Here is an 18172-nt window from a genome sequence, read left to right on the forward strand (position 1 = left end):
CGAATGACAGACCAAGTCTTACGAGATGGAATCCTGGGTGGCGGTGTGATGGCATATTTTTGGTTCACGTGCTGGATTTAACCAGCCACACCGTGACAGCGACAGCACGAGTCGACCTGTCTAAAAAGGACTGGCTGGACTAAGTCCTTGTGCCAGACTCGGGGCTCAACAAAACGGCCGACTAGACGTGGCCGTATTCGTATTGGTGATATTGCTTCGAGATCTCAACACATACGCACAACAACCGAATTAACTCAGCTTCACGTTAGCATATCTACCTATTCAACAACGAGCCTCATAATAGTAACGGTATTGCGTAAATTGGAATTTATCGTTACAGCTGATATCATAGCGATTGACCATGTTAACCCCAATGCCAATGCCAAAAACAGATTGCGCCCCCGAAGCCTCAAGCCCCCTCCCGAAAGATCAAACAAAAAAAAGTACATGATGCATGATGGTGAATGTTTTTCAACGTCTCGCTCGCTCGCTCCGTATGTCGTGTCTTCCCGCATTAATAAAGCAATAATCAAGAAAGGAGGTTTATGCCGGCTTCCCACCCAAAGAAAGAATCACAATCACCAACTCCCATACCCAAGCCAAAATGTTAAACAACGTCTGGAAAACCCAGAGCCAATAAGCCAAAACCCTCATTGCTAGCATCAATGCTTCAAAGGGAGCCATTATGGCAATGAGTCACATCTTCTTAATGCGCCTGTTAGCGACCCTGACTTTGCCATCGACCCGATCGACGTCCTCGTCGAGCGAGTCCAAAAGCTCCGTCTGTCGTTCTACTTCCTCATTGATTTGAATGCCCATCTCTTTCTGCCTCCGTATAATTGCGGCGAGCTGGTCGATTGCCTGGTCTTGGGATTGCATCTCCTGCTTCTGTAGCAGCAGCACGCCCTGGTTGTCGAGCTCCCTCGTTCGGTCTGTTTCGGGCAATGGGGCGCCTAGTACCCGACTCGATGTCGCAGGCTTGGCTGCCGCCAAGAAATTCGATCTGTTGGAAGAGGACGCCTGCACTTGGCTCACACTACCACCTCGACTGGGGGTCACCGACGAGCCAGGCATGGTGCTGGCAAGCTTATCCAGACCGTCTCGCTCCATCTTGGCGGCCGAGACAAGGTCGCGTCTTCGCCGTATCTCGCCTTCGCCCAGTCTCCCCGATTCCTGCATCTTGCGGAGGCCGTCCGAAAGGTTGTTAACCAGCCCGGAGGCTTTGACCAGCACTCTCTTGGCTGCCGCTGCCGACTCCGCCGCCGCTGTGAAATTGCCGCTGTCGGCCGCTCCGTCTCGTTTCGAAAGGCATTGTCTCGCTTCATGCAAACACTGCTTCACTTCCCTGTGAACATCCAGCCAGGCTCCCGGGTCAGCCACTCCTGAAGCTGTGCCAACCATACCTGCCGCCGACACTGTAGAGTTGCTCGTGCTAGAACTCGGCAGATTCAAGAACGTTCTCCAGGCTGAGGTGTCTCGCCATCTTCGATCCGGCGATTCCGCAATCACTCGCAGGTACTTTTCGAGGCCAAGCTGTCGCTCTCGCGTGAGCTCGGGCGAGTTGATGGTCGACCTGAGCCAATGCTTGCCGGGCAGGGGCAACGGCGGTGGAGCGCCAACTTGGCTGACCAAGGCGCTGTGGAGGGCGTCGAATTCGGAATATCGCTTCTGGACGATGAAGGAACGCAGCGGTAGGCGAAGACTGATGTTGTATAGCGTGTAGGGCTTCGATGAGCCTTCGTCAGAGACGCTCGTCGACGGTATCGCAATCTCGGGCGGTGGCGCCATGGCTTCTGTCGTTTCAAGGATCCGGCGACTTTTCCTGGTCTGTCTCGATGCTAGGCCGGGGTGGTTCAGGTGATGGTGCTTTCTTTAGAGAATGAAGAGACAAGTGTTGTTCTCTCTCCTTGTTATAGCCAGCGTGTCGAGAATTTCTGGGCTCCCGGTGTCGTGGCAGCCTGTGATTAGAGTTTCGTGTACGGAGTAGGTAAGGTATGATGACGATGCAAGTGTCGGGACAAGGAGTGACGGCTCTGTGCTCGTACAAGTACTTCACTCATACGCGCACAAAGTGTGTGCTAACTGCACGGAACATGTATGGATCTTTGGGGGACTTTCAGTGGAACCGGCCCAGCTTTTAGTGCTTGCCAGCTGACGGCAGCCCCCGTAATACCGCTCAATCTGTCTTTGCTCAGGGCGAGCACTAACCGGTGGATACGCGACCCCTGCCTAGCAGCCATGGGAAGTTTAATTGACGGCCTGCCTGGTGTCTCTCCTACGTTGTCCGAGTACGAGAGTTAGTTGGAGCTGCAAACGAGTACGTCTGTGCAATACCGGACATCAGATGAGAGAGACAAAAAAGCCCTGAATACGGCGCATCTCGAAATCAACAGATGCGTGAAATTCAATAGCCCTAGGGCTAGGGATCATTTGGGACAAGTGCCCCCCCAGATGGCGATGGCAATGCTGGAATGCTACTGGATACCGGGTAAGGACCACGTGCAGCTTCATGGCCAGGCACAGAGTCGGCATGCCACGAATCTTGCTGTACCTTGCCGATGCAATGTGTCGCGTGCTTGTTGGCGGACCACATGCAATCCGAAAAGAGGCTGGAGTGCTGAATGTGAGCGAAAAGGGACGAGGATCCCTTTGCGAGTGCAACTGTGGATACGGCGTCGCATCTGGTGGCCGCGGTGCACTTGACCGCTTCTATAATTGGACATCCTCAGCGCTTCGTGGTTGAAGGATCCGAGGGATGTTCCTAGCTGACTGTGTTTTGATCCGGACAAATAAGAATAACACCAACCAACACAAAGACGTATTAATAGTAGTATTGTCCAAACAGTTGTACTAGTTTGCTCTATAGGATTCACACCCTAAGTCCTCTAACAAAAAAAAAAAAAAAAAGAAAGGTGTAAATTGCGGCACCCATGAATGCTTCCATCACGCATGAACTGGCCATATGCTTTGAATCAACAACCCAAACCCTTCCAAATGCTCCCTCCCCATCCCCTTCTAAGCGATCAAATATCACGGTCCAATAGCTTCGTTTTTAAAAAGTCTCCTGGTCATCCAGACCCTCGGCCTCGGCTGGGATCTCGAAGCCCTCCTCCGTAGAGTACAGGATGTTCTGAATGTGCTTGACCAGGCCATCCTCTTGCTTCTCCAGTTCAGGGTCCTCCTCCACAGCTTGCTGGATCAGCAATTCAATATCACGAAGCTTGCTAAAGTAGAAGTCTCGTTCGCGCTCCAGGCCGCCCACGCTCTCCTTCAAAGTCGCTATCTCCGCCTGCAGAGCTGCGGTGCCCGGGCCTGGTGCTGCCTTGGCGAGACGAGGGCCGGTGCTTGGGGTGGTACCGCCAACTCGTCGGGCAGCGGCGCTAGAGACAGCAGCCCTGGGCGCCGGTCCTGAACTGGCTGCGGGCGCACCGCCAGCCTTTCTTCGTGCAACAGCGTCGTAATCGTGGTCGGGGAAGTTGAGGTCCCAGAACTTCTTCGTCCATTGCAAGAACTCTAGGTTGTCCTGCATCTTACATTTCACCAACGATTCGACGGGGATGGGCTTATCGACCTGGTGCTTGAGGAACGTGTCTATGTGGGCCGTTAGGACCTGGTCTGCGCGAAAAGGGGGCAACCAATCCAGGGGGGAGTTGGGCAAAGGCACATACTCTGCAAAACTTTGAAGTTTTGGATGTAGGCGTAATCGCCGCTGACGTTGAACTTGACCTTGGACATAGGCACGTCCATGTATATGCTGTCAAAGACCTGGCAGAGCGCGGCGCTGGAGAAGCTCGTGTCAGCTGTTTGTTTATATCGTAGCGGGGTTGTTCATCAGGCGGGGTGCCAAAAGAATACACTCACCCAGTTCCGCACTGCTCGACCTTGGTCATGTTAAGCTGAAGGAGGCTGTTCAGCCAATTGAGGAGCTCTTGTCTGTTGTCTGCGGTTAGCCAATAGCCCCCCTCTTGGCTCCTGAGAGCCTCGGCGCGCGGAGAGAGGGCGACATACCTGGATTCACCCATTTTGTCAGGTTATGTGATGCAAATAGAAAGTTAGGGCAACCGCTGGAATAGCTATCGCGACGAGAATGCGAAGTTTCAAAGGAGAGAATATAAAAAGGGCAGAGTGCAGATGCTGGGTATCGCCTAGAAAAGGGACTGCAGCAGCCGGTGTCGTGGCGCAGGGCAGCGAAATGAGGATGACAGGAGAAATTTATCCAGCTATTCGTTCGCGTGTTTGGATTGTCAAGGTCGTCCAGAGGCCTGTATTTTGACAGGGTCGTCCAATCAACGGTGGCGGGGTCGCTCGGAGAAACAGCTAGGGAGATAGCCGCTAATCTACCGCCTTTAATAAGTGAGAGCTGCTTCACCGCCAAAATTTTCAAAAAACGGCAGAAAAAACGGCTTGGCGCAGAAAAGTCGCTGCTTCGAATTTTTGCTTGAGGCCCCGCCAGCATCGACAAGCTTCTGTAGCAATTGCGTTGCGAGAAATCCTCAAGATGGCGCCGTCACAGAAGAGATCAATTGAGGACGATTTTATCCATACCCTCTCGGATAACGACGACCAAATTGCCGAGGAAGAGCAGGTCGCCGTTCAGCCTCCCAAGAAGAAAGCAAAGACGAACAAGAAGTCGGCCAAGAAGAGCAAGGATGAGGAGCCTCAACCGGAAGAGACCGAAGGGGTCTGGGGACAGAAGGACGAGAACGATGGCGCTATGGACTCTGATTTCGAATTCATGGTCGACGACGCTGGCGACCTCGGCGAGGATGAGTTTGAAGGATGGGGATTCGAAGGCGCAAAGAAGGGCATGGCCGTCGAGAAGGCCGGCGTCGACCTGGACGAGATTATCCGAAGACGAAGAGAAAAGAAGAACAAGAAAGTTGGCAAGGAAGAGGATACTTCCACCGATGATGCAGCGGACATTGACATGGACGACGACGAGGACGGAGTGCTCGCAGATGATGCATTCGGCATGAATGTCGACTCAGACGCCGAGGAGTCGGGAGAAGATGCCGACGCTAACGGAGACAAAGAAGATGATGGCGATGAAGACGAGGACGAAGACGACGAGGCGGCTTCCGACAATGACTCGGTAGCCACACCCGTCAATCACCCTGACGACATGTCCGACGACGACGATGAAGAAGATGCCGAAGAAAAAGCTAAACGAGATGCCTTCTTCGCTCCTGAAGAAAAGCCAAAGCCCGGACAAAAGGTTGATGTTTCATCGTTCCAGGCCATGTCTCTGTCCAGACCGATTCTGCGTGGTATTACCACCGTTGGCTTCTCAAAGCCAACTCCCATTCAGGCCAAGACCATCCCCATCGCTCTCATGGGCAAAGATCTTGTCGGTGGTGCAGTTACAGGTTCCGGTAAAACAGCAGCGTTCGTACTCCCCATCTTGGAACGACTCCTTTATCGACCCAAGAAGATACCCACCACACGTGTTGTGATCCTTACTCCAACCCGTGAGTTGGCAATCCAGTGTCATGCCGTAGCTACAAAGCTGGCAGCGCACACCGACATCAAGTTTACTCTGGCTGTTGGAGGTCTCAGTCTCAAGGCCCAGGAGGTGGAGCTTCGATTGAGGCCGGACGTGATTATCGCCACACCTGGTCGATTCATTGACCACATGAGGAACTCGGCTAGTTTTTCTGTCGATACCGTTGAGATCCTGGTGCTTGATGAAGCCGACCGAATGCTCGAGGATGGATTTGCCGACGAACTCAACGAGATTCTCACTACGCTGCCAAAGTCACGTCAAACGATGCTCTTCTCCGCTACCATGACTTCCACCGTCGACCGTCTCATCAAGGTCGGATTGAACAAGCCCGTGAGGGTCATGGTGGATTCTCAAAAGAAAACTGCAGGCACACTGACCCAAGAGTTTGTGAGACTTCGTCCGGGACGTGAAGAAAAGCGAATGGGCTACCTGGTACACATCTGCAAGAACCTATACACGGAAAGAGTCATCATCTTCTTCCGCCAAAAGAAGGATGCCCACAGAGCCCGAATCATCTTTGGCCTCCTAGGCTTTTCCTGCGCGGAGCTACACGGTAGCATGAACCAGACACAAGTAAGTAGTGCCATCTAATCTAATCCAGTGACTCGCTAACGCCTATCTCCAACAGCGTATTGCTAGTGTTGAGTCATTCCGAGACGGCAAAGTTTCCTATCTATTGGCAACAGATTTGGCCTCTCGTGGTCTCGATATCAAAGGTGTTGATACAGTCATCAATTACGAGGCTCCCCAGTCAGTAGAGATTTACGTGCACAGAGTTGGTCGAACGGCCCGTGCTGGACGCCATGGTACATCAGTGACTCTTGCTGCCGAACCCGACCGCAAAGTCGTCAAGGCTGCCGTCAAGGCTGGCAAATCTCAGGGATCCAAGATTATAAGCCGCGTCATCGAAGCCAAGGATGCGGACAAATGGCAGGCCGAGATTGACGAGATGGACGATGAGATCGCCGAGATTGAGAAGGAGGAGAAGGAGGAGAGACAGCTTGCTCAAGTTGAGATGCAGATCAAGAAGGGCGAGAACATTATCGAGCATGAGGCCGAGATCAAGTCCAGGCCGAAGCGAACATGGTTCGAGACACAGCACGACAAGAATAACGCCAAACAGGCCGGAAGGGATGAGCTGAACGGACCACGAGCCGCAAAGAAGAAGGGCGGCAACGTCAAGCTGAGCAATAAGGACAAGAAACGCCTGGATGCAAAGGCAGACCGAACGGACAGCATGGGCTGGAAGAAGGGCAAAGGGGACGCCGCAAAAGCTGCCCAAGCCGCCAAGGCCAAGGGGGGCAAGAAGGCTCCTGTCAAGGGCAAGGCAAAGGTACAGGTGAAGAAGCCTCGGGGGAAGAGGTGAGCAGGTGGTTGGAGCCAGTTGATCTCGAGTGCTGTAAATATTCTCGTCGTTTTGCAAGTCTTGTTCAATAGAAACCGTTACTTTGTGCACGTTGATTGTACTCGGTACTTATACTCTGCATATGCACCCCGGAATTCTGCCTTTGGCGCGTGCCGTGATGATGACATAATGCAACTAGCTCCATCATTTCTCGACCGCAGGCTTGACGCTGTCATGAACCAAAGCATGATCACGAGGCCAGCACGAAACTCATTGGCACTTTGCAGCAAATGGCGTGAACCGCTAACTGAAGCTTTGCGCATGTCAGGCGCCCGCCGCATGTGGTGAATACAGGTAACGACAGACAGCTGTCAGAAGACTGGCTCGCCTGAGAGGCTTGACGACGCCTGGAGCTTCCTCCCTGCGCTTTTGCCGGCAGCGCATTGATTTTGCTGGCTTCTGGCTCTGCCGTACGGAATATTTTATATATAAAAGGCTGCTCGGATTGGGGAGACCTTGCCCTGTCTGATTAGTCACTGCAAACCCCGGATCAGGCTGGCTCCTTTCAGGAAACTCTTCGGCCTTGTTCGAACTCGTCCGCTGCATCGCCACAGCCAAAGCTTTATTCGATATCTCCTACCAAACTCTGTCCGAGATCGCTACCGAGAGCGACTGTTCGATTTCCACCTCAACACCTTTCCGAAGCTCAAGCATCGTATACAGAGCCGTATATACCGGTACATACTTGGTCGACAGAGCAAGCGACGAGCCGTTAATCAATTCGTTCGGCACAGCCAACGGCTGCTGCAGGGGCATTCGGGACGGCGGCCGATCAAACATGTGACAGGGCGACCGACTACATCACCGCTTAGACAACTCAAGATGCCACCGCCGGGGGAGATGGGCTATGGCCCTCGGATTAATGACACGCAGACAGGAGATGGGGCCGAGAGGGGAGAGAGGGGCTATCGACGGAAGAGGTTCGCTGCTCTAGCCGGAGCTGTGGCTGGCAATATATATCGTACCGGTCAGATCGCCGTCACCGAGATCAGGGAGACTTATGCGCAATCTAAGGCTCGGGGCCTGGATGGCGAGTTTGACTCACCCGGCAGCATGCATATTCCGGGTGCGTTTCCAGATGTGGCCGTGACAGCACAAGGGAGTGGCGAGCAATTGATAATGTTCCCAAGTTACGCGAAGCAACATACCAAGAAGGAATGGACCCGACCCTCGGCGTATGAATCGGAGGCCGGCAACCTGGAGGACGAGGACTACTGGCGATCAGAATGGGAGAGACATCAGGACGAGAGGGCGATTGTAGATGTCGATGTTCGTGGCTGGATATACGCGCCCCATACCGGCCCTATCACGCGGCGAAATCGCATCTTGATCGGACTTGCGCGCCAGCTCAGTGGCATCCCCGTTCCAAGAGCAGATCCGATCCAAGCTGCTGCGCCTCTTAACCCGAACGATGAACTAAGAGAGCAGGAGAGGATTGCGCAAGAAGCTGCCATGATCGAGCGCAGGGGGCGGGAAGAGAAGCGCATAGCAAACGCTGGTGCCTACAGCGAGCAGCCCCGTGAAGATACCAGTTTTGGAGGGCCTGCATACCCTTTGCCTAAGCCGTTGCCAACTCGAGCAGATAGCCGAACGCCCAACTCGCTCTCAGGGAGTCCCAAACTTCCTCCGACTAGACAGAATTCGGCGTTGGCCAACGAGCTCACAGAGGCTGAGCTGACCACTGCAAACGACAACTTGATGGCCAGGATAGCGCCTTTCATGACGAATCCTTTGGTTGCCCTGCCTATCACAATATTCTTTTATAATGAATCGAAATCCCAATCACGAAATGTCCTCACAGATGACGCTGGTCATTTTGCTATTCGAGCACCTCTGGATTTTGTTCCTACACATGTTAGGGTGCTAGTAAAGGAAGGCCTCTCGACCACGCAAGAGGTTAATTACATTGAGCCATACGGTGTCAGCCTCATCAGTGACATCGACGACACCGTTAAAATGTCGAATATCTCGGCAGGGGCCAGGGAAATTTTCAGAAACACTTTTGTGCGTGAGTTGGCTGACCTCTCGATTGAAGGAGTCAAAGAATGGTACGGCCAGATGCAGGGACTGGGTGTGAGCGTGCATTACTGCTCCAACAGCCCGTGGCAGCTGTTCCCCATGCTGGCCACCTTCTTTAAAGTATCTGGGCTTCCAATTGGGTCTCTACACCTAAAGCAGTATTCTGGCATGTTGCAGGGCATCTTTGAGCCTGTGGCAGAGCGAAAGAAGAATACCCTCGTGCGCCTCCTGCGAGACTTCCCGCAGCGCAAGTTCCTCTTGGTTGGCGACAGTGGAGAGGCCGATCTGGAAGTATACACAGAGCTGGCACTGGCGTATCCTGAGCGAATCCTCGCAGTCTTTATTCGAGACGTGACAACTCCGGAAACCGCGGGATACTTTGAGCCATCTTTCGAAATGACTCGACGCACAATGTCTGGCTTGACGTTGAACAACAGCGGACCTGCGAGCAATCGGCCAGCAACACGGCAAAGCTCAGCTGCGGGCTCACTTAGTGATTCAAAGCCTCCTTCCGGACCAGTAATGGGTACCCTGATAGACTTTTCCGATGAGCCCGAAGAAGCAAAACTAGATGAAGCCGCAGCCTTGGAGCAAGTCAGAAAATCAAGGCCGGGTCCGTCAGTCAGCGCAACCGATTTGCTTGCTCGAAAACCGCCGCCACCGCCTCGCCCAGCCAAGCCTGCGGCTCTAGCCAGCGCTCCCGCCTTACCCACCGTCAGGAAACCGTCAGTAGGCCTTGGAATATCGGGGGCTGGTACAAATAATAGCCCTGAACCACCGCCGCCGCCCCCAAGGAAGCCCGTCGGTAACCAACCGGTCCACCCGCTGGCACAGATACAGAACTCGTCCCAGCAGACAATAGAGTCCACCAAGACGGCCGACAAACCGCCTCCTCCTCCACCGCGCCGGAGCACCAAGAACCTTAGCCCACGGATGGTCTCGTACCTTCGTGGCCCGTCATCCAACGCAGATGTCGACTTTGATCCGCTCCCGCCGTCGCTCACACCTGTGCCCGCGGCTACTGGCTTGTCATTCTACCGCCCCAGCAGCCGATCGGGAAACACTTCGCCTTCGGGATCGCCTACTATGGGCGCGGTGAACAAGAAACTCGAGCTTTGGAGACGGCGTTTGGTGAGGGCTCATGACCAGCTTGACCATTTGGGCGTGGCGCTGTATACATGGCGCAGGGGACAGGATGTAGAAGCTGAGGCTATAGGGATTATAAAGCGGTATTTGTCCGAATTGGACAAGGAGAAGAGGATGAGGAGGACATAGACTAATAGAAATTGGGGCGGGTTGGAGGTTGGTTCTCTGTTTCCTTTTTTTCAATCCTGTGTGTGGTCTGGATACGCATGGGTTCTGAGACGATAGACTCTTTGTACTACATGTTCCGTTAATTTCTTTTGTGCGGCACTATAACTGTTCGGAATAGAACTTGAATGTCGAGAGATTAGGGGAAGGGTTTGTATATACCAAACAGACAGATAATATAACAACCAGTACTCTACTAGCCACAATCACATCTCACAAACAGAACCAAATAATATAATAAATGTGCAGTGCAACCTCCATTTCAGACAGTATCACATACTAGTTTTATACGAGAATTCCTACATCCAAGCTCAAATACAGGACAGGACAGGACGGGAATGAATACCACAAGAATAATAAAATGCACCAAATAAAAATTCCCAAACAACTCCTCCAAGTGTATCCTCTTTCCCAATGCTCTTGACGCTCTTTGAGTTCTAAGAAACCAACCTTCCTCTTCTTCAAAGAAAAAAGGCTTGTTCCATCTATAACCCCGACGAAAAGCTGTACATTCATTCGACTACCGCGGATTATTATTGTTAAATGCCCCTGTGAGGTTCATGTGCATCATGGTTCCAGTCGTCCAATCCGTTTCATCATTGTCGTCTCCCCAAAAATCGAGACCTTCGCGTCCATCGACACCCGGCAGCCGGATCTGAGGTGGCCCTTGACTAAACCTGTTTCTCCTGGGTGGCGGTGTGTCTGGCACAGGAGAGGATGACGCTGGCTCGGCAACAGATGGAGCGTCAGTTCCTCTGGAATCCAATGGCCTTTTCTGCTGCTGTTCATATTGTTGTGCCGGCTCAAAATGTTGCTGCCGTGGCTGCGGTGGTGGCGGAGGCGGAGGCTGCGACGGCTGTGCTGGATGTCCCTGTTCAAAGTGATCATAGCCATATCCTTGGTTGTTTGACGTCGGCGGATTTTGGTTGTAGTTGTGCATTGGTGTACTTTCTTGGCTACGTTCCATGCCAGGGTAATAGGCTGTTGGCGTTTGCGGCTCCTCCTGTGCGGAAGTGGCGTACCCAACAGGTTCCGCATGCGCCATATGATCCATCTGCTGTGTAAACTCCTCCTGTTCCAGAATCTGTGGTGCCTGTCCGACATTTCTCATGTTGGGCGGGACGGCAGCGCCCAAGCTACGGAGACTACCCGTAGATGTTCTGTTGCCTTCTGGTCCCTCACCTGGCTCGAGCACGCTGGCGTCCAGATCCCGGATAGCAAATTGAGCCACGGTGCGCATCTTTCGCGTAACCCAGCCGGCAAGGATCTTTCCGCGTTGTTTCTCTCCTAGACGAGATCTTGGGAAATCGCCCTTGTTTACAAATGCCACAATATCGGCAACGATTTGATGTTCGCTCAATATGGCGTTGACGATGACAGGCACCATGGAGGCAAGATAGGACTTGCGGTTCACCTCGACCAAGACTACAACCAACCCACCGGCTTGGAACACCGCACTGTACATTAATTCATTAGCCATGATTGGTTTCACGTTAGATATTGAGGAGACACTTACCAGCCGTTTGATACAATGTTGCGATGGCAGCGCTCTACTGAGAGCTCAATGTCCATGGGGAAATGGCTGAGACCATTGATCTCAAAAGTCTCACCGATGCTGCCGAGCACAAACAAGACTTGCATTTCCACCAGAGCGCCATTGGGTCCGATGGGCCGGTTGACGTTGTACAAGAAGCCCAAATCACCAGTTCGCACATATCGCACATTAGGATCGCCGTCTACTGTCCGGCCATCAAAGCGCTCCACGTCGAACGCATCTTTCGAACCGTAGAACGCCTTTACACATGCCTCCGAGTCAACCCAGATCTCTCCGTACTCTCCATCATAGCAATGCGCGCGGCTCTCGGGATTGACAATGGCAATCTGCGTGGACACTGGCACCATGCCGGAATCTTGCAGCAGGAGAGCTTGGGGGTCTGTGTCGTGATCAACCGGAACGATTAGACCGCGTCGAAGAGCCTTGGTGTCAAGCCAGAGCTCAATGGGCTCGATGCACATGTACGACCTTGAGGCAATCATCGGGTTGAGAACATGAGAATAGACGGTGTTGATGGCCGTTCGATCCAACCCGGCTCCCGCGAAATGCATCCGAACCTTCTGGAATACATCTACTCGCGGCCGGCCTTCCGCAGAGATCATCATGTTCTTGAGCTCGTGCATTGTAAAGCCCTTGGCTTGCATCGACGACATGGCATGATCAAGCATCTGTGGCGTTGCGTACGTGTCTTTAATCTTATATCTTGACAGCGTAACAAACAAGGATATGGGACTTTGAGCGAATTCAACAGGAGATAGCAAGTACGTAGGAGTGCCGACGTATATGCCCATCAAGCAAGTATGGACGAAACCAAGTCCCGTGGTGCTTCGCACGCACCCAAGAACGGGCCTCGAGCTCGTCATCTGGCAAGTCTCCTTCTGCACTTTGCACATGCCCAAGATTGTGTCGTGTCCAAGCTGGACAGCAATTCTGCGTTGATCCGGTGTCCAGTATGTCCAGATAAGAACGGGATAACCCGGTCGAATCCAAGCAGGATCTATTGTTAATCCAAGCTCTCGAAGACCATTGTTCTGTTTAGGGGGCTTCGAAGTGTTGTAGGTATTTGGCATGGATATTTTCAAGATTTGGGCTGACTGTTTGATGTGGCTCGAGACGACCTTGAGCTTGAGCAGATGGTCCACATCCACGTTGACCAGAACCGCCTTGACCTTGTAGTCGGCGATCAGGTGCAGGAAAGCAGGGACATCTTCATTCAGCCGGTTCTGGTCGAGCGGCGCCATTGGGATGATGACCGCACCAAGGTTGATTCCTGCATGAACGGCATACACAAATTCCTCCGAGTGCGTATACATGAGGACCAGATGGTCGCCTGGCCGTACCTTGACTTTGTTCTTCAGATACATGGCCACAGCAGCTACCTTGGAGTCGAACTTCTTCCAGGTAATTCCCTTGCCCTCTCTGCCCCTGCCATCAATGGTACAGTAAGAAAGCTCCTCTGGCTGGCGAGCGACTCGCCATTGGATGAGATCGGTGATGCACGAAAAGTTGTTAAGTGGCGTAGACGTTCTGTCGTCAATGACAACTTCCCTGCGATCAATTCCAGAGTACTGCTTATCGGCGGGAGCCAGGATATTGGTCCTCGACTCGGAGGCGATCGGGGACCAGATACCACCAATGGGATCAACACCAATAGGGAGGTTGAGAACTGCATGCTCAACGCCAAATTTGACATGCACGCAGGGAAGGTTTCCTAGGTCAAACTCGCGCCGACACAGCATGTTACCAATTTCTCGTCTCCCATTCTTGATGACTCGCGGAAGCGCGTTCGGGGCTGTGATCATAACGCAATAAACCCGAAGGTGATGTTCCTGCATAAGAATCTCCATGCACTTTTCTGCCAATGAATCCAACAAGACAGTATCAGGCTGCACAGGTGGGCCACCTGAAGTGAGAGGTGCTGTTGACGCTGCTTCTGACTCGAGAACAACGACAGGTAAGTGCTCGTCATTGACAAACACATCAAATGCAGAGCAGTCATGAATCTTGGGGACATTCTTGACAATGCTCACCACAATGTGCTGAACAAAGAAATACCTATATTCAGCGATACCCGCGTGGCCGTGCTCGACCCATTCAACTTTTTGCCGGATTCGATCCTCGTACAGACCCAGAACATAGATTTTGCCTTCGATCACTGTACCAAGAAGGCCAGTCCGCAGGAACTCTGGCTCTACGGCAGTTGGTGTTGGCTCTCCAGGCTCAAACTTGTAGGGGCGTGCGTGGAAAATAAGCTCCGTGTTCTTGGGTTGCGCCCAAAAGCCTCCAGAGAGAGATGGCGAATCAACCCATATCTCACCAACCGACCGCGGGATTGCCAAAAGGCCGGTCTCAGGGTCCACGACGGCAAGCGTAGCATCTGGAATAGGGTATCCAAAGGCGCCAACTCGGACCATGGTGGATTCCAATGATGTCTTCTTTCGAGCTTCGTTGCCGTGAGCGAGGACAACAACTTCATTGGTCTTTAAAGCCTCCCGATCCAGGATGACCTCTCCTAACTCGATCTTTTCATCCAGTTCCTTGGTGGTTGTTCCTCCACCGCCTAATAGACTGCCGAATCCGTTTGATGGGGCTGGCTTCTCTTCCTCTTCTTTTTCACCATCAGATTCCTTGCCGGAGTCGTCTAGCTTCAGTTGAACTCCCAACCGCTCTTCGCCGCCGAGCCAATCTCGAACACTGATGACCATTCCACCATGTTCCGGAAGACAAAGCATTGGGGCCACAACTTCACGCGCTCGCGGATTTCTTAGGGGTCGCAGCCATCTATCTGCTAAGACTTCGTGAAACTCGCTATCAATAGTAAGGGTGTCAATCAAGCACAGCTTCACTGCCTGGAAATTCGGCTCCATCCCCTTCTTGAAGTTTCGTGTCGTCATGGGATCTTGCTGGTAGTTGTATGCCGCCCGTTTTAGCCCTGGGTAGTCTGCAATCATGACGGTTGCTCTGTACTTGGTAATCAGATGGGCATATAGGCCAGGAGACTCAACGGCTTTGTTGTCAAACCAGACGGTTGTGTGGCCGCCGTAAACGGTCAGCAAAATACTAAGAATCATACCAACCCCCTGTCGAGGATCAAGATAAGAGAGCAATATCTCGCTACTTGCTCCACCACCGATGAGCTTTCCGTTTTTGTCTCGTAGGGAAGAGTTGAAAGTATCGCCGGGGCCATTGCCAGGAACAGTAGAGATAATAGCGCTTAGACAGGCCATCTGATGCATAATTGTTCGGTGGCTAAGAACGACTCCCCTCAAGTCACCGGTTGGAGCACGAGAGAACTCAATGTAGGCCAAGTCCGGAACGGTTAACGGAGGCACGTCCTCTTTCTTCTTTGGATGGTAACCGCCAAACTCGTTAGTTTTCCACCACTCGACTCCTTTAGGCCATGTGAGTTTCTGCGTAGTAATGTCTCTCTGGAAAGTCTTGAGGTTGTTTTCCGTCGTGAGGGCCAGATGGGCTTGCGTAGAGGTGAGGATATAGTTTAACCGCTGGTAGTCCTGCAAGTCATTGATTGGAACTGCCACCACTCCAGCAATGAAACAGCCCAGTAAGGCGATGGCGAAGTCGATGATTTCAGTGTCACGATATATGAGAGCTACTCGGTCACCACGGTATAGCGGACTCTTATCTCGGATGACCTGTGCCACCTTTTCGGCTCTTGATGCAAGCTTATCCCAGGTGATGGACGCCATCTCCTTGCCCTTACTATCAAGGACCCAATATGCCGGTCTTTTAGCAGTAGTGCGGGCACGATGACGAAGCACTGCAGCCATGTTGTCGAAAGACGACATGGGCGTATTGTTATCGTGAGGGTCCTGAATGGCAAATGGGACTTCTCTTGGCTCAAGCGGAGCCTGGTATTCCAGTATTTCGGGTGGAGGCATATCGTTGGCAGTGAGCATTGGAGGCGCCATGGCGGCCGTTGGGGAGAAAGCATCGCCAGAGTATCTCTGACCTCCTCCATAGTCACCCATCTGATTCTGTTCATAGTGCTGCTGCCCTGCGAAATCTGAAAAGTATGCCTGGTTATCAAGCAGCGTTCTGGTTCTGCCGTCGTCCGGCTGGTGGTATGATTCGGCGTATGCGCCGTGTTGGTCGGGATTAAAGGCATAGTCTCCGGAAACCATAGTTCCACTTCGAGTGGGAGGATCATTGCCGCCCCCTGGCAAGAAAAGCGAGTCCCGCTGTGGTATAACGGCATTATCGGTCATCGGTCTTCCGGGGCGTAAGAGTTCGGCTGGCGAGGGATTTGAGGGCCCGTATGAAGAGCTTGGTGGCGGAGCGGCATAGCTTGAGTCGGGGCGCTGCGTATAATCGCCATAGTTGCTATTCTGGTCGTGATAGCCGCCTCCAGCGCCGTACCCACCTCCATAGCCACCGCTCACGGACGTCGAGGTCATGACAGAGGCCCGTCGGCCGTCGCTTGAGGGATGCGTCGAGGTCTCGGGAGAGTGTATGCTCAAGCCGGAGCGAGACTGCGGAGGCACCGGGGCCGGGGCTGCTTGATGGTGAGCAAACTGCGAAAGCAGCATTGTCCGCCGCTTCTGATATCTGCAACGTTCTTTGTCAGTTCACGGTCCGCCGCCTCCGCTGGTGTCGTCGCCAGCATCTTTGAAGCCTGTTGCTCACCCCTTCTCAGTAATATCGCCCTCCTGCGCATCACATCGTCAGCCCAGAGTTTGGAATTGGTAGTGGGAGAGCTGTAGAGGCTTCTAGCGGACAACCTACCTCCAACTCGCGGTCCAGCTCCTCGAGCCTCGCCCGCAGCTCAGGATTGTATTCCGCCATGATGCAAAACAGCGCGCTGCTGGTCAGACACTTGCGCAGCACTTATGCTTGACTGAAGACGAGGGACTGGCGCTTCGCCATACCCAGACTCACCAATAGCGCGAGTCTCGTGATGTTGAGGTTTCTAGTTTGGCGGCTTGCTGCTAACGGCGAGCTTGTGCAGCCATGGTTCAAGAAAACGAGGGGCTGCTCCAGGTCTTTTAGCGGTTAACCAACCGCTATGAAGTAGCGCTCCTTAGCACAGAATTGCCAGGGCAGAGGCTTTGCTAGGCCGAGCTAGGCAAATGTCGAACGCGCGAACACGAGGTCTTATGTAATGCCGGATGAAGATCAAAAATACGAAAGAGATACCGGCTGTTTTGCGCCGTTTGCGGTGGCCCTACAAGTAGATGTTCTCTTTGCGGAGAAATACTCTTCCCGGTAACCCCGAGATCTCCCTATATATCATATTTGCCTATCTCTGCATTTGGCTCCCTGTAAATGCCCAAACTGTCAAATAACATTCCGTGCTCGGAAGAGAGCGCTGTAATGCGGTGAATAGCACCGACAACATGAAGTTATACGAGGGAAACGGCTGCAGAGGCTCACATGATGCCCTCGTATTAATGGACAGGGAATTAATAATAGCTGGTGCAATGGATTTGCCTCGTTGACGCCTATCTATCAACCCTGGCCGTGCGAATACCGCATACAAAACCAGAATGGTGCAGACACGAGCTGCCGTCTTACTATCGCGATACTATCGTGCATGAGCGAAATACCACATTCAGTCGATGGTCAGAGTAGACGGAGATGCTGGATTCAATTTTTTATTCGTTTCCAGGAGGATAAGAATAGCACCACTTTCATATATCATACTTGCACATTGACAGCACGCTGCCAGCATGAACCTCTGGGTAAGTCAGTGAATTCTAATGCACAAAAATAACCACCAATATCAGGTCAAAGAAAATGCAAGTCAAAGAAACTGTCTTCACGATCGCCTTTGGTTTTTTTTCTCCGACAGGATCCGTCACAAAAATAGAACTCTCCCCCACTCTCTTTCTTCTTCTCTTCTCTTCGTTTCTTCTCTTTCCACTCAGTTGTGGGTTCTCATTCAACATGATAAGCGTTCACCATAGCTGCTGTTCAAGGCGCAAACGCAGAACAAAACTCTGGCATTGTAGTGGAAGCTTTCAGTCAATGTTTCATTACAATGAAGGCTTTCATGTCTAGTTTCAGGTCTTGAAACTGTTCGGTCATCCGGCTATTATTATCTCTTGTTCAGTGAATCCGGGGTAATGTCCTTTATATACCAACCTTTTCTTTAGCTCCTTGCTCTTTGTTCAGATTTCTTCAGCGGGACCCTTTCAACTTTTGTTCCATCTGTTCTGCTCTTCTAGAATAGTTCTATAACAAATAAACAAATCATTGAGAACAATGAACTGACTTGTTCACTCGTTCTTATGTTTCAAACCTCGACGTTTCAAAACTCGATGATCATCTCGTGGCATGAGCTTAAATATGATCTACTTCTCCCCGTATAATATGCTTCAAACAAATCCATTCTACATTCAATCTCGACTAACGCCAACAT

At 52.2% G+C, this 18172-nt stretch overlaps 5 protein-coding genes across 5 annotated transcripts; 2 read left to right on the forward strand and 3 right to left on the reverse strand.

Annotated features, from left to right (window-relative positions):
* Positions 1-1337: 1337 nt before the first annotated feature.
* Positions 1338-1788, reverse strand: T069G_05750 (PX domain-containing protein; the record flags this gene model as incomplete). The annotated part of the gene is made up of 2 exons (XM_056172960.1): positions 1338-1345; positions 1404-1788. The coding sequence occupies 2 exons, from the start codon at positions 1786-1788 to the stop codon at positions 1338-1340; spliced, it is 393 nt and encodes a 130-aa protein (XP_056029818.1).
* Positions 1789-3052: 1264 nt separating this feature from the next.
* On the reverse strand, positions 3053-4022 carry T069G_05751 (calponin homology (CH) domain-containing protein; the record flags this gene model as incomplete). Its single annotated transcript, XM_056172961.1, has 4 exons — positions 3053-3591; positions 3669-3781; positions 3862-3933; positions 4009-4022. 4 exons carry the CDS (start codon positions 4020-4022, stop codon positions 3053-3055), a joined length of 738 nt encoding a protein of 245 aa, XP_056029819.1.
* Positions 4023-4498: 476 nt separating this feature from the next.
* On the forward strand, positions 4499-6869 carry T069G_05752 (DEAD/DEAH box helicase domain-containing protein; the record flags this gene model as incomplete). The annotated part of the gene is made up of 2 exons (XM_056172962.1): positions 4499-6076; positions 6132-6869. The coding sequence occupies 2 exons, from the start codon at positions 4499-4501 to the stop codon at positions 6867-6869; spliced, it is 2316 nt and encodes a 771-aa protein (XP_056029820.1).
* An 861-nt stretch (positions 6870-7730) lies between these two features.
* Positions 7731-10202, forward strand: T069G_05753 (uncharacterized protein; the record flags this gene model as incomplete). Its single annotated transcript, XM_056172963.1, has 4 exons — positions 7731-7841; positions 7881-8956; positions 9008-9652; positions 9695-10202. The coding sequence occupies 4 exons, from the start codon at positions 7731-7733 to the stop codon at positions 10200-10202; spliced, it is 2340 nt and encodes a 779-aa protein (XP_056029821.1).
* Positions 10203-10758: 556 nt separating this feature from the next.
* Positions 10759-16596, reverse strand: T069G_05754 (AMP-binding enzyme domain-containing protein; the record flags this gene model as incomplete). Its single annotated transcript, XM_056172964.1, has 6 exons — positions 10759-11135; positions 11187-11695; positions 11755-16098; positions 16171-16359; positions 16438-16460; positions 16537-16596. 6 exons carry the CDS (start codon positions 16594-16596, stop codon positions 10759-10761), a joined length of 5502 nt encoding a protein of 1833 aa, XP_056029822.1.
* Positions 16597-18172: the final 1576 nt, after the last annotated feature.

This window comes from Trichoderma breve, chromosome 3 (genome assembly GCF_028502605.1).
Source record: "Trichoderma breve strain T069 chromosome 3, whole genome shotgun sequence".
NCBI lineage: Eukaryota > Fungi > Ascomycota > Sordariomycetes > Hypocreales > Hypocreaceae > Trichoderma > Trichoderma breve.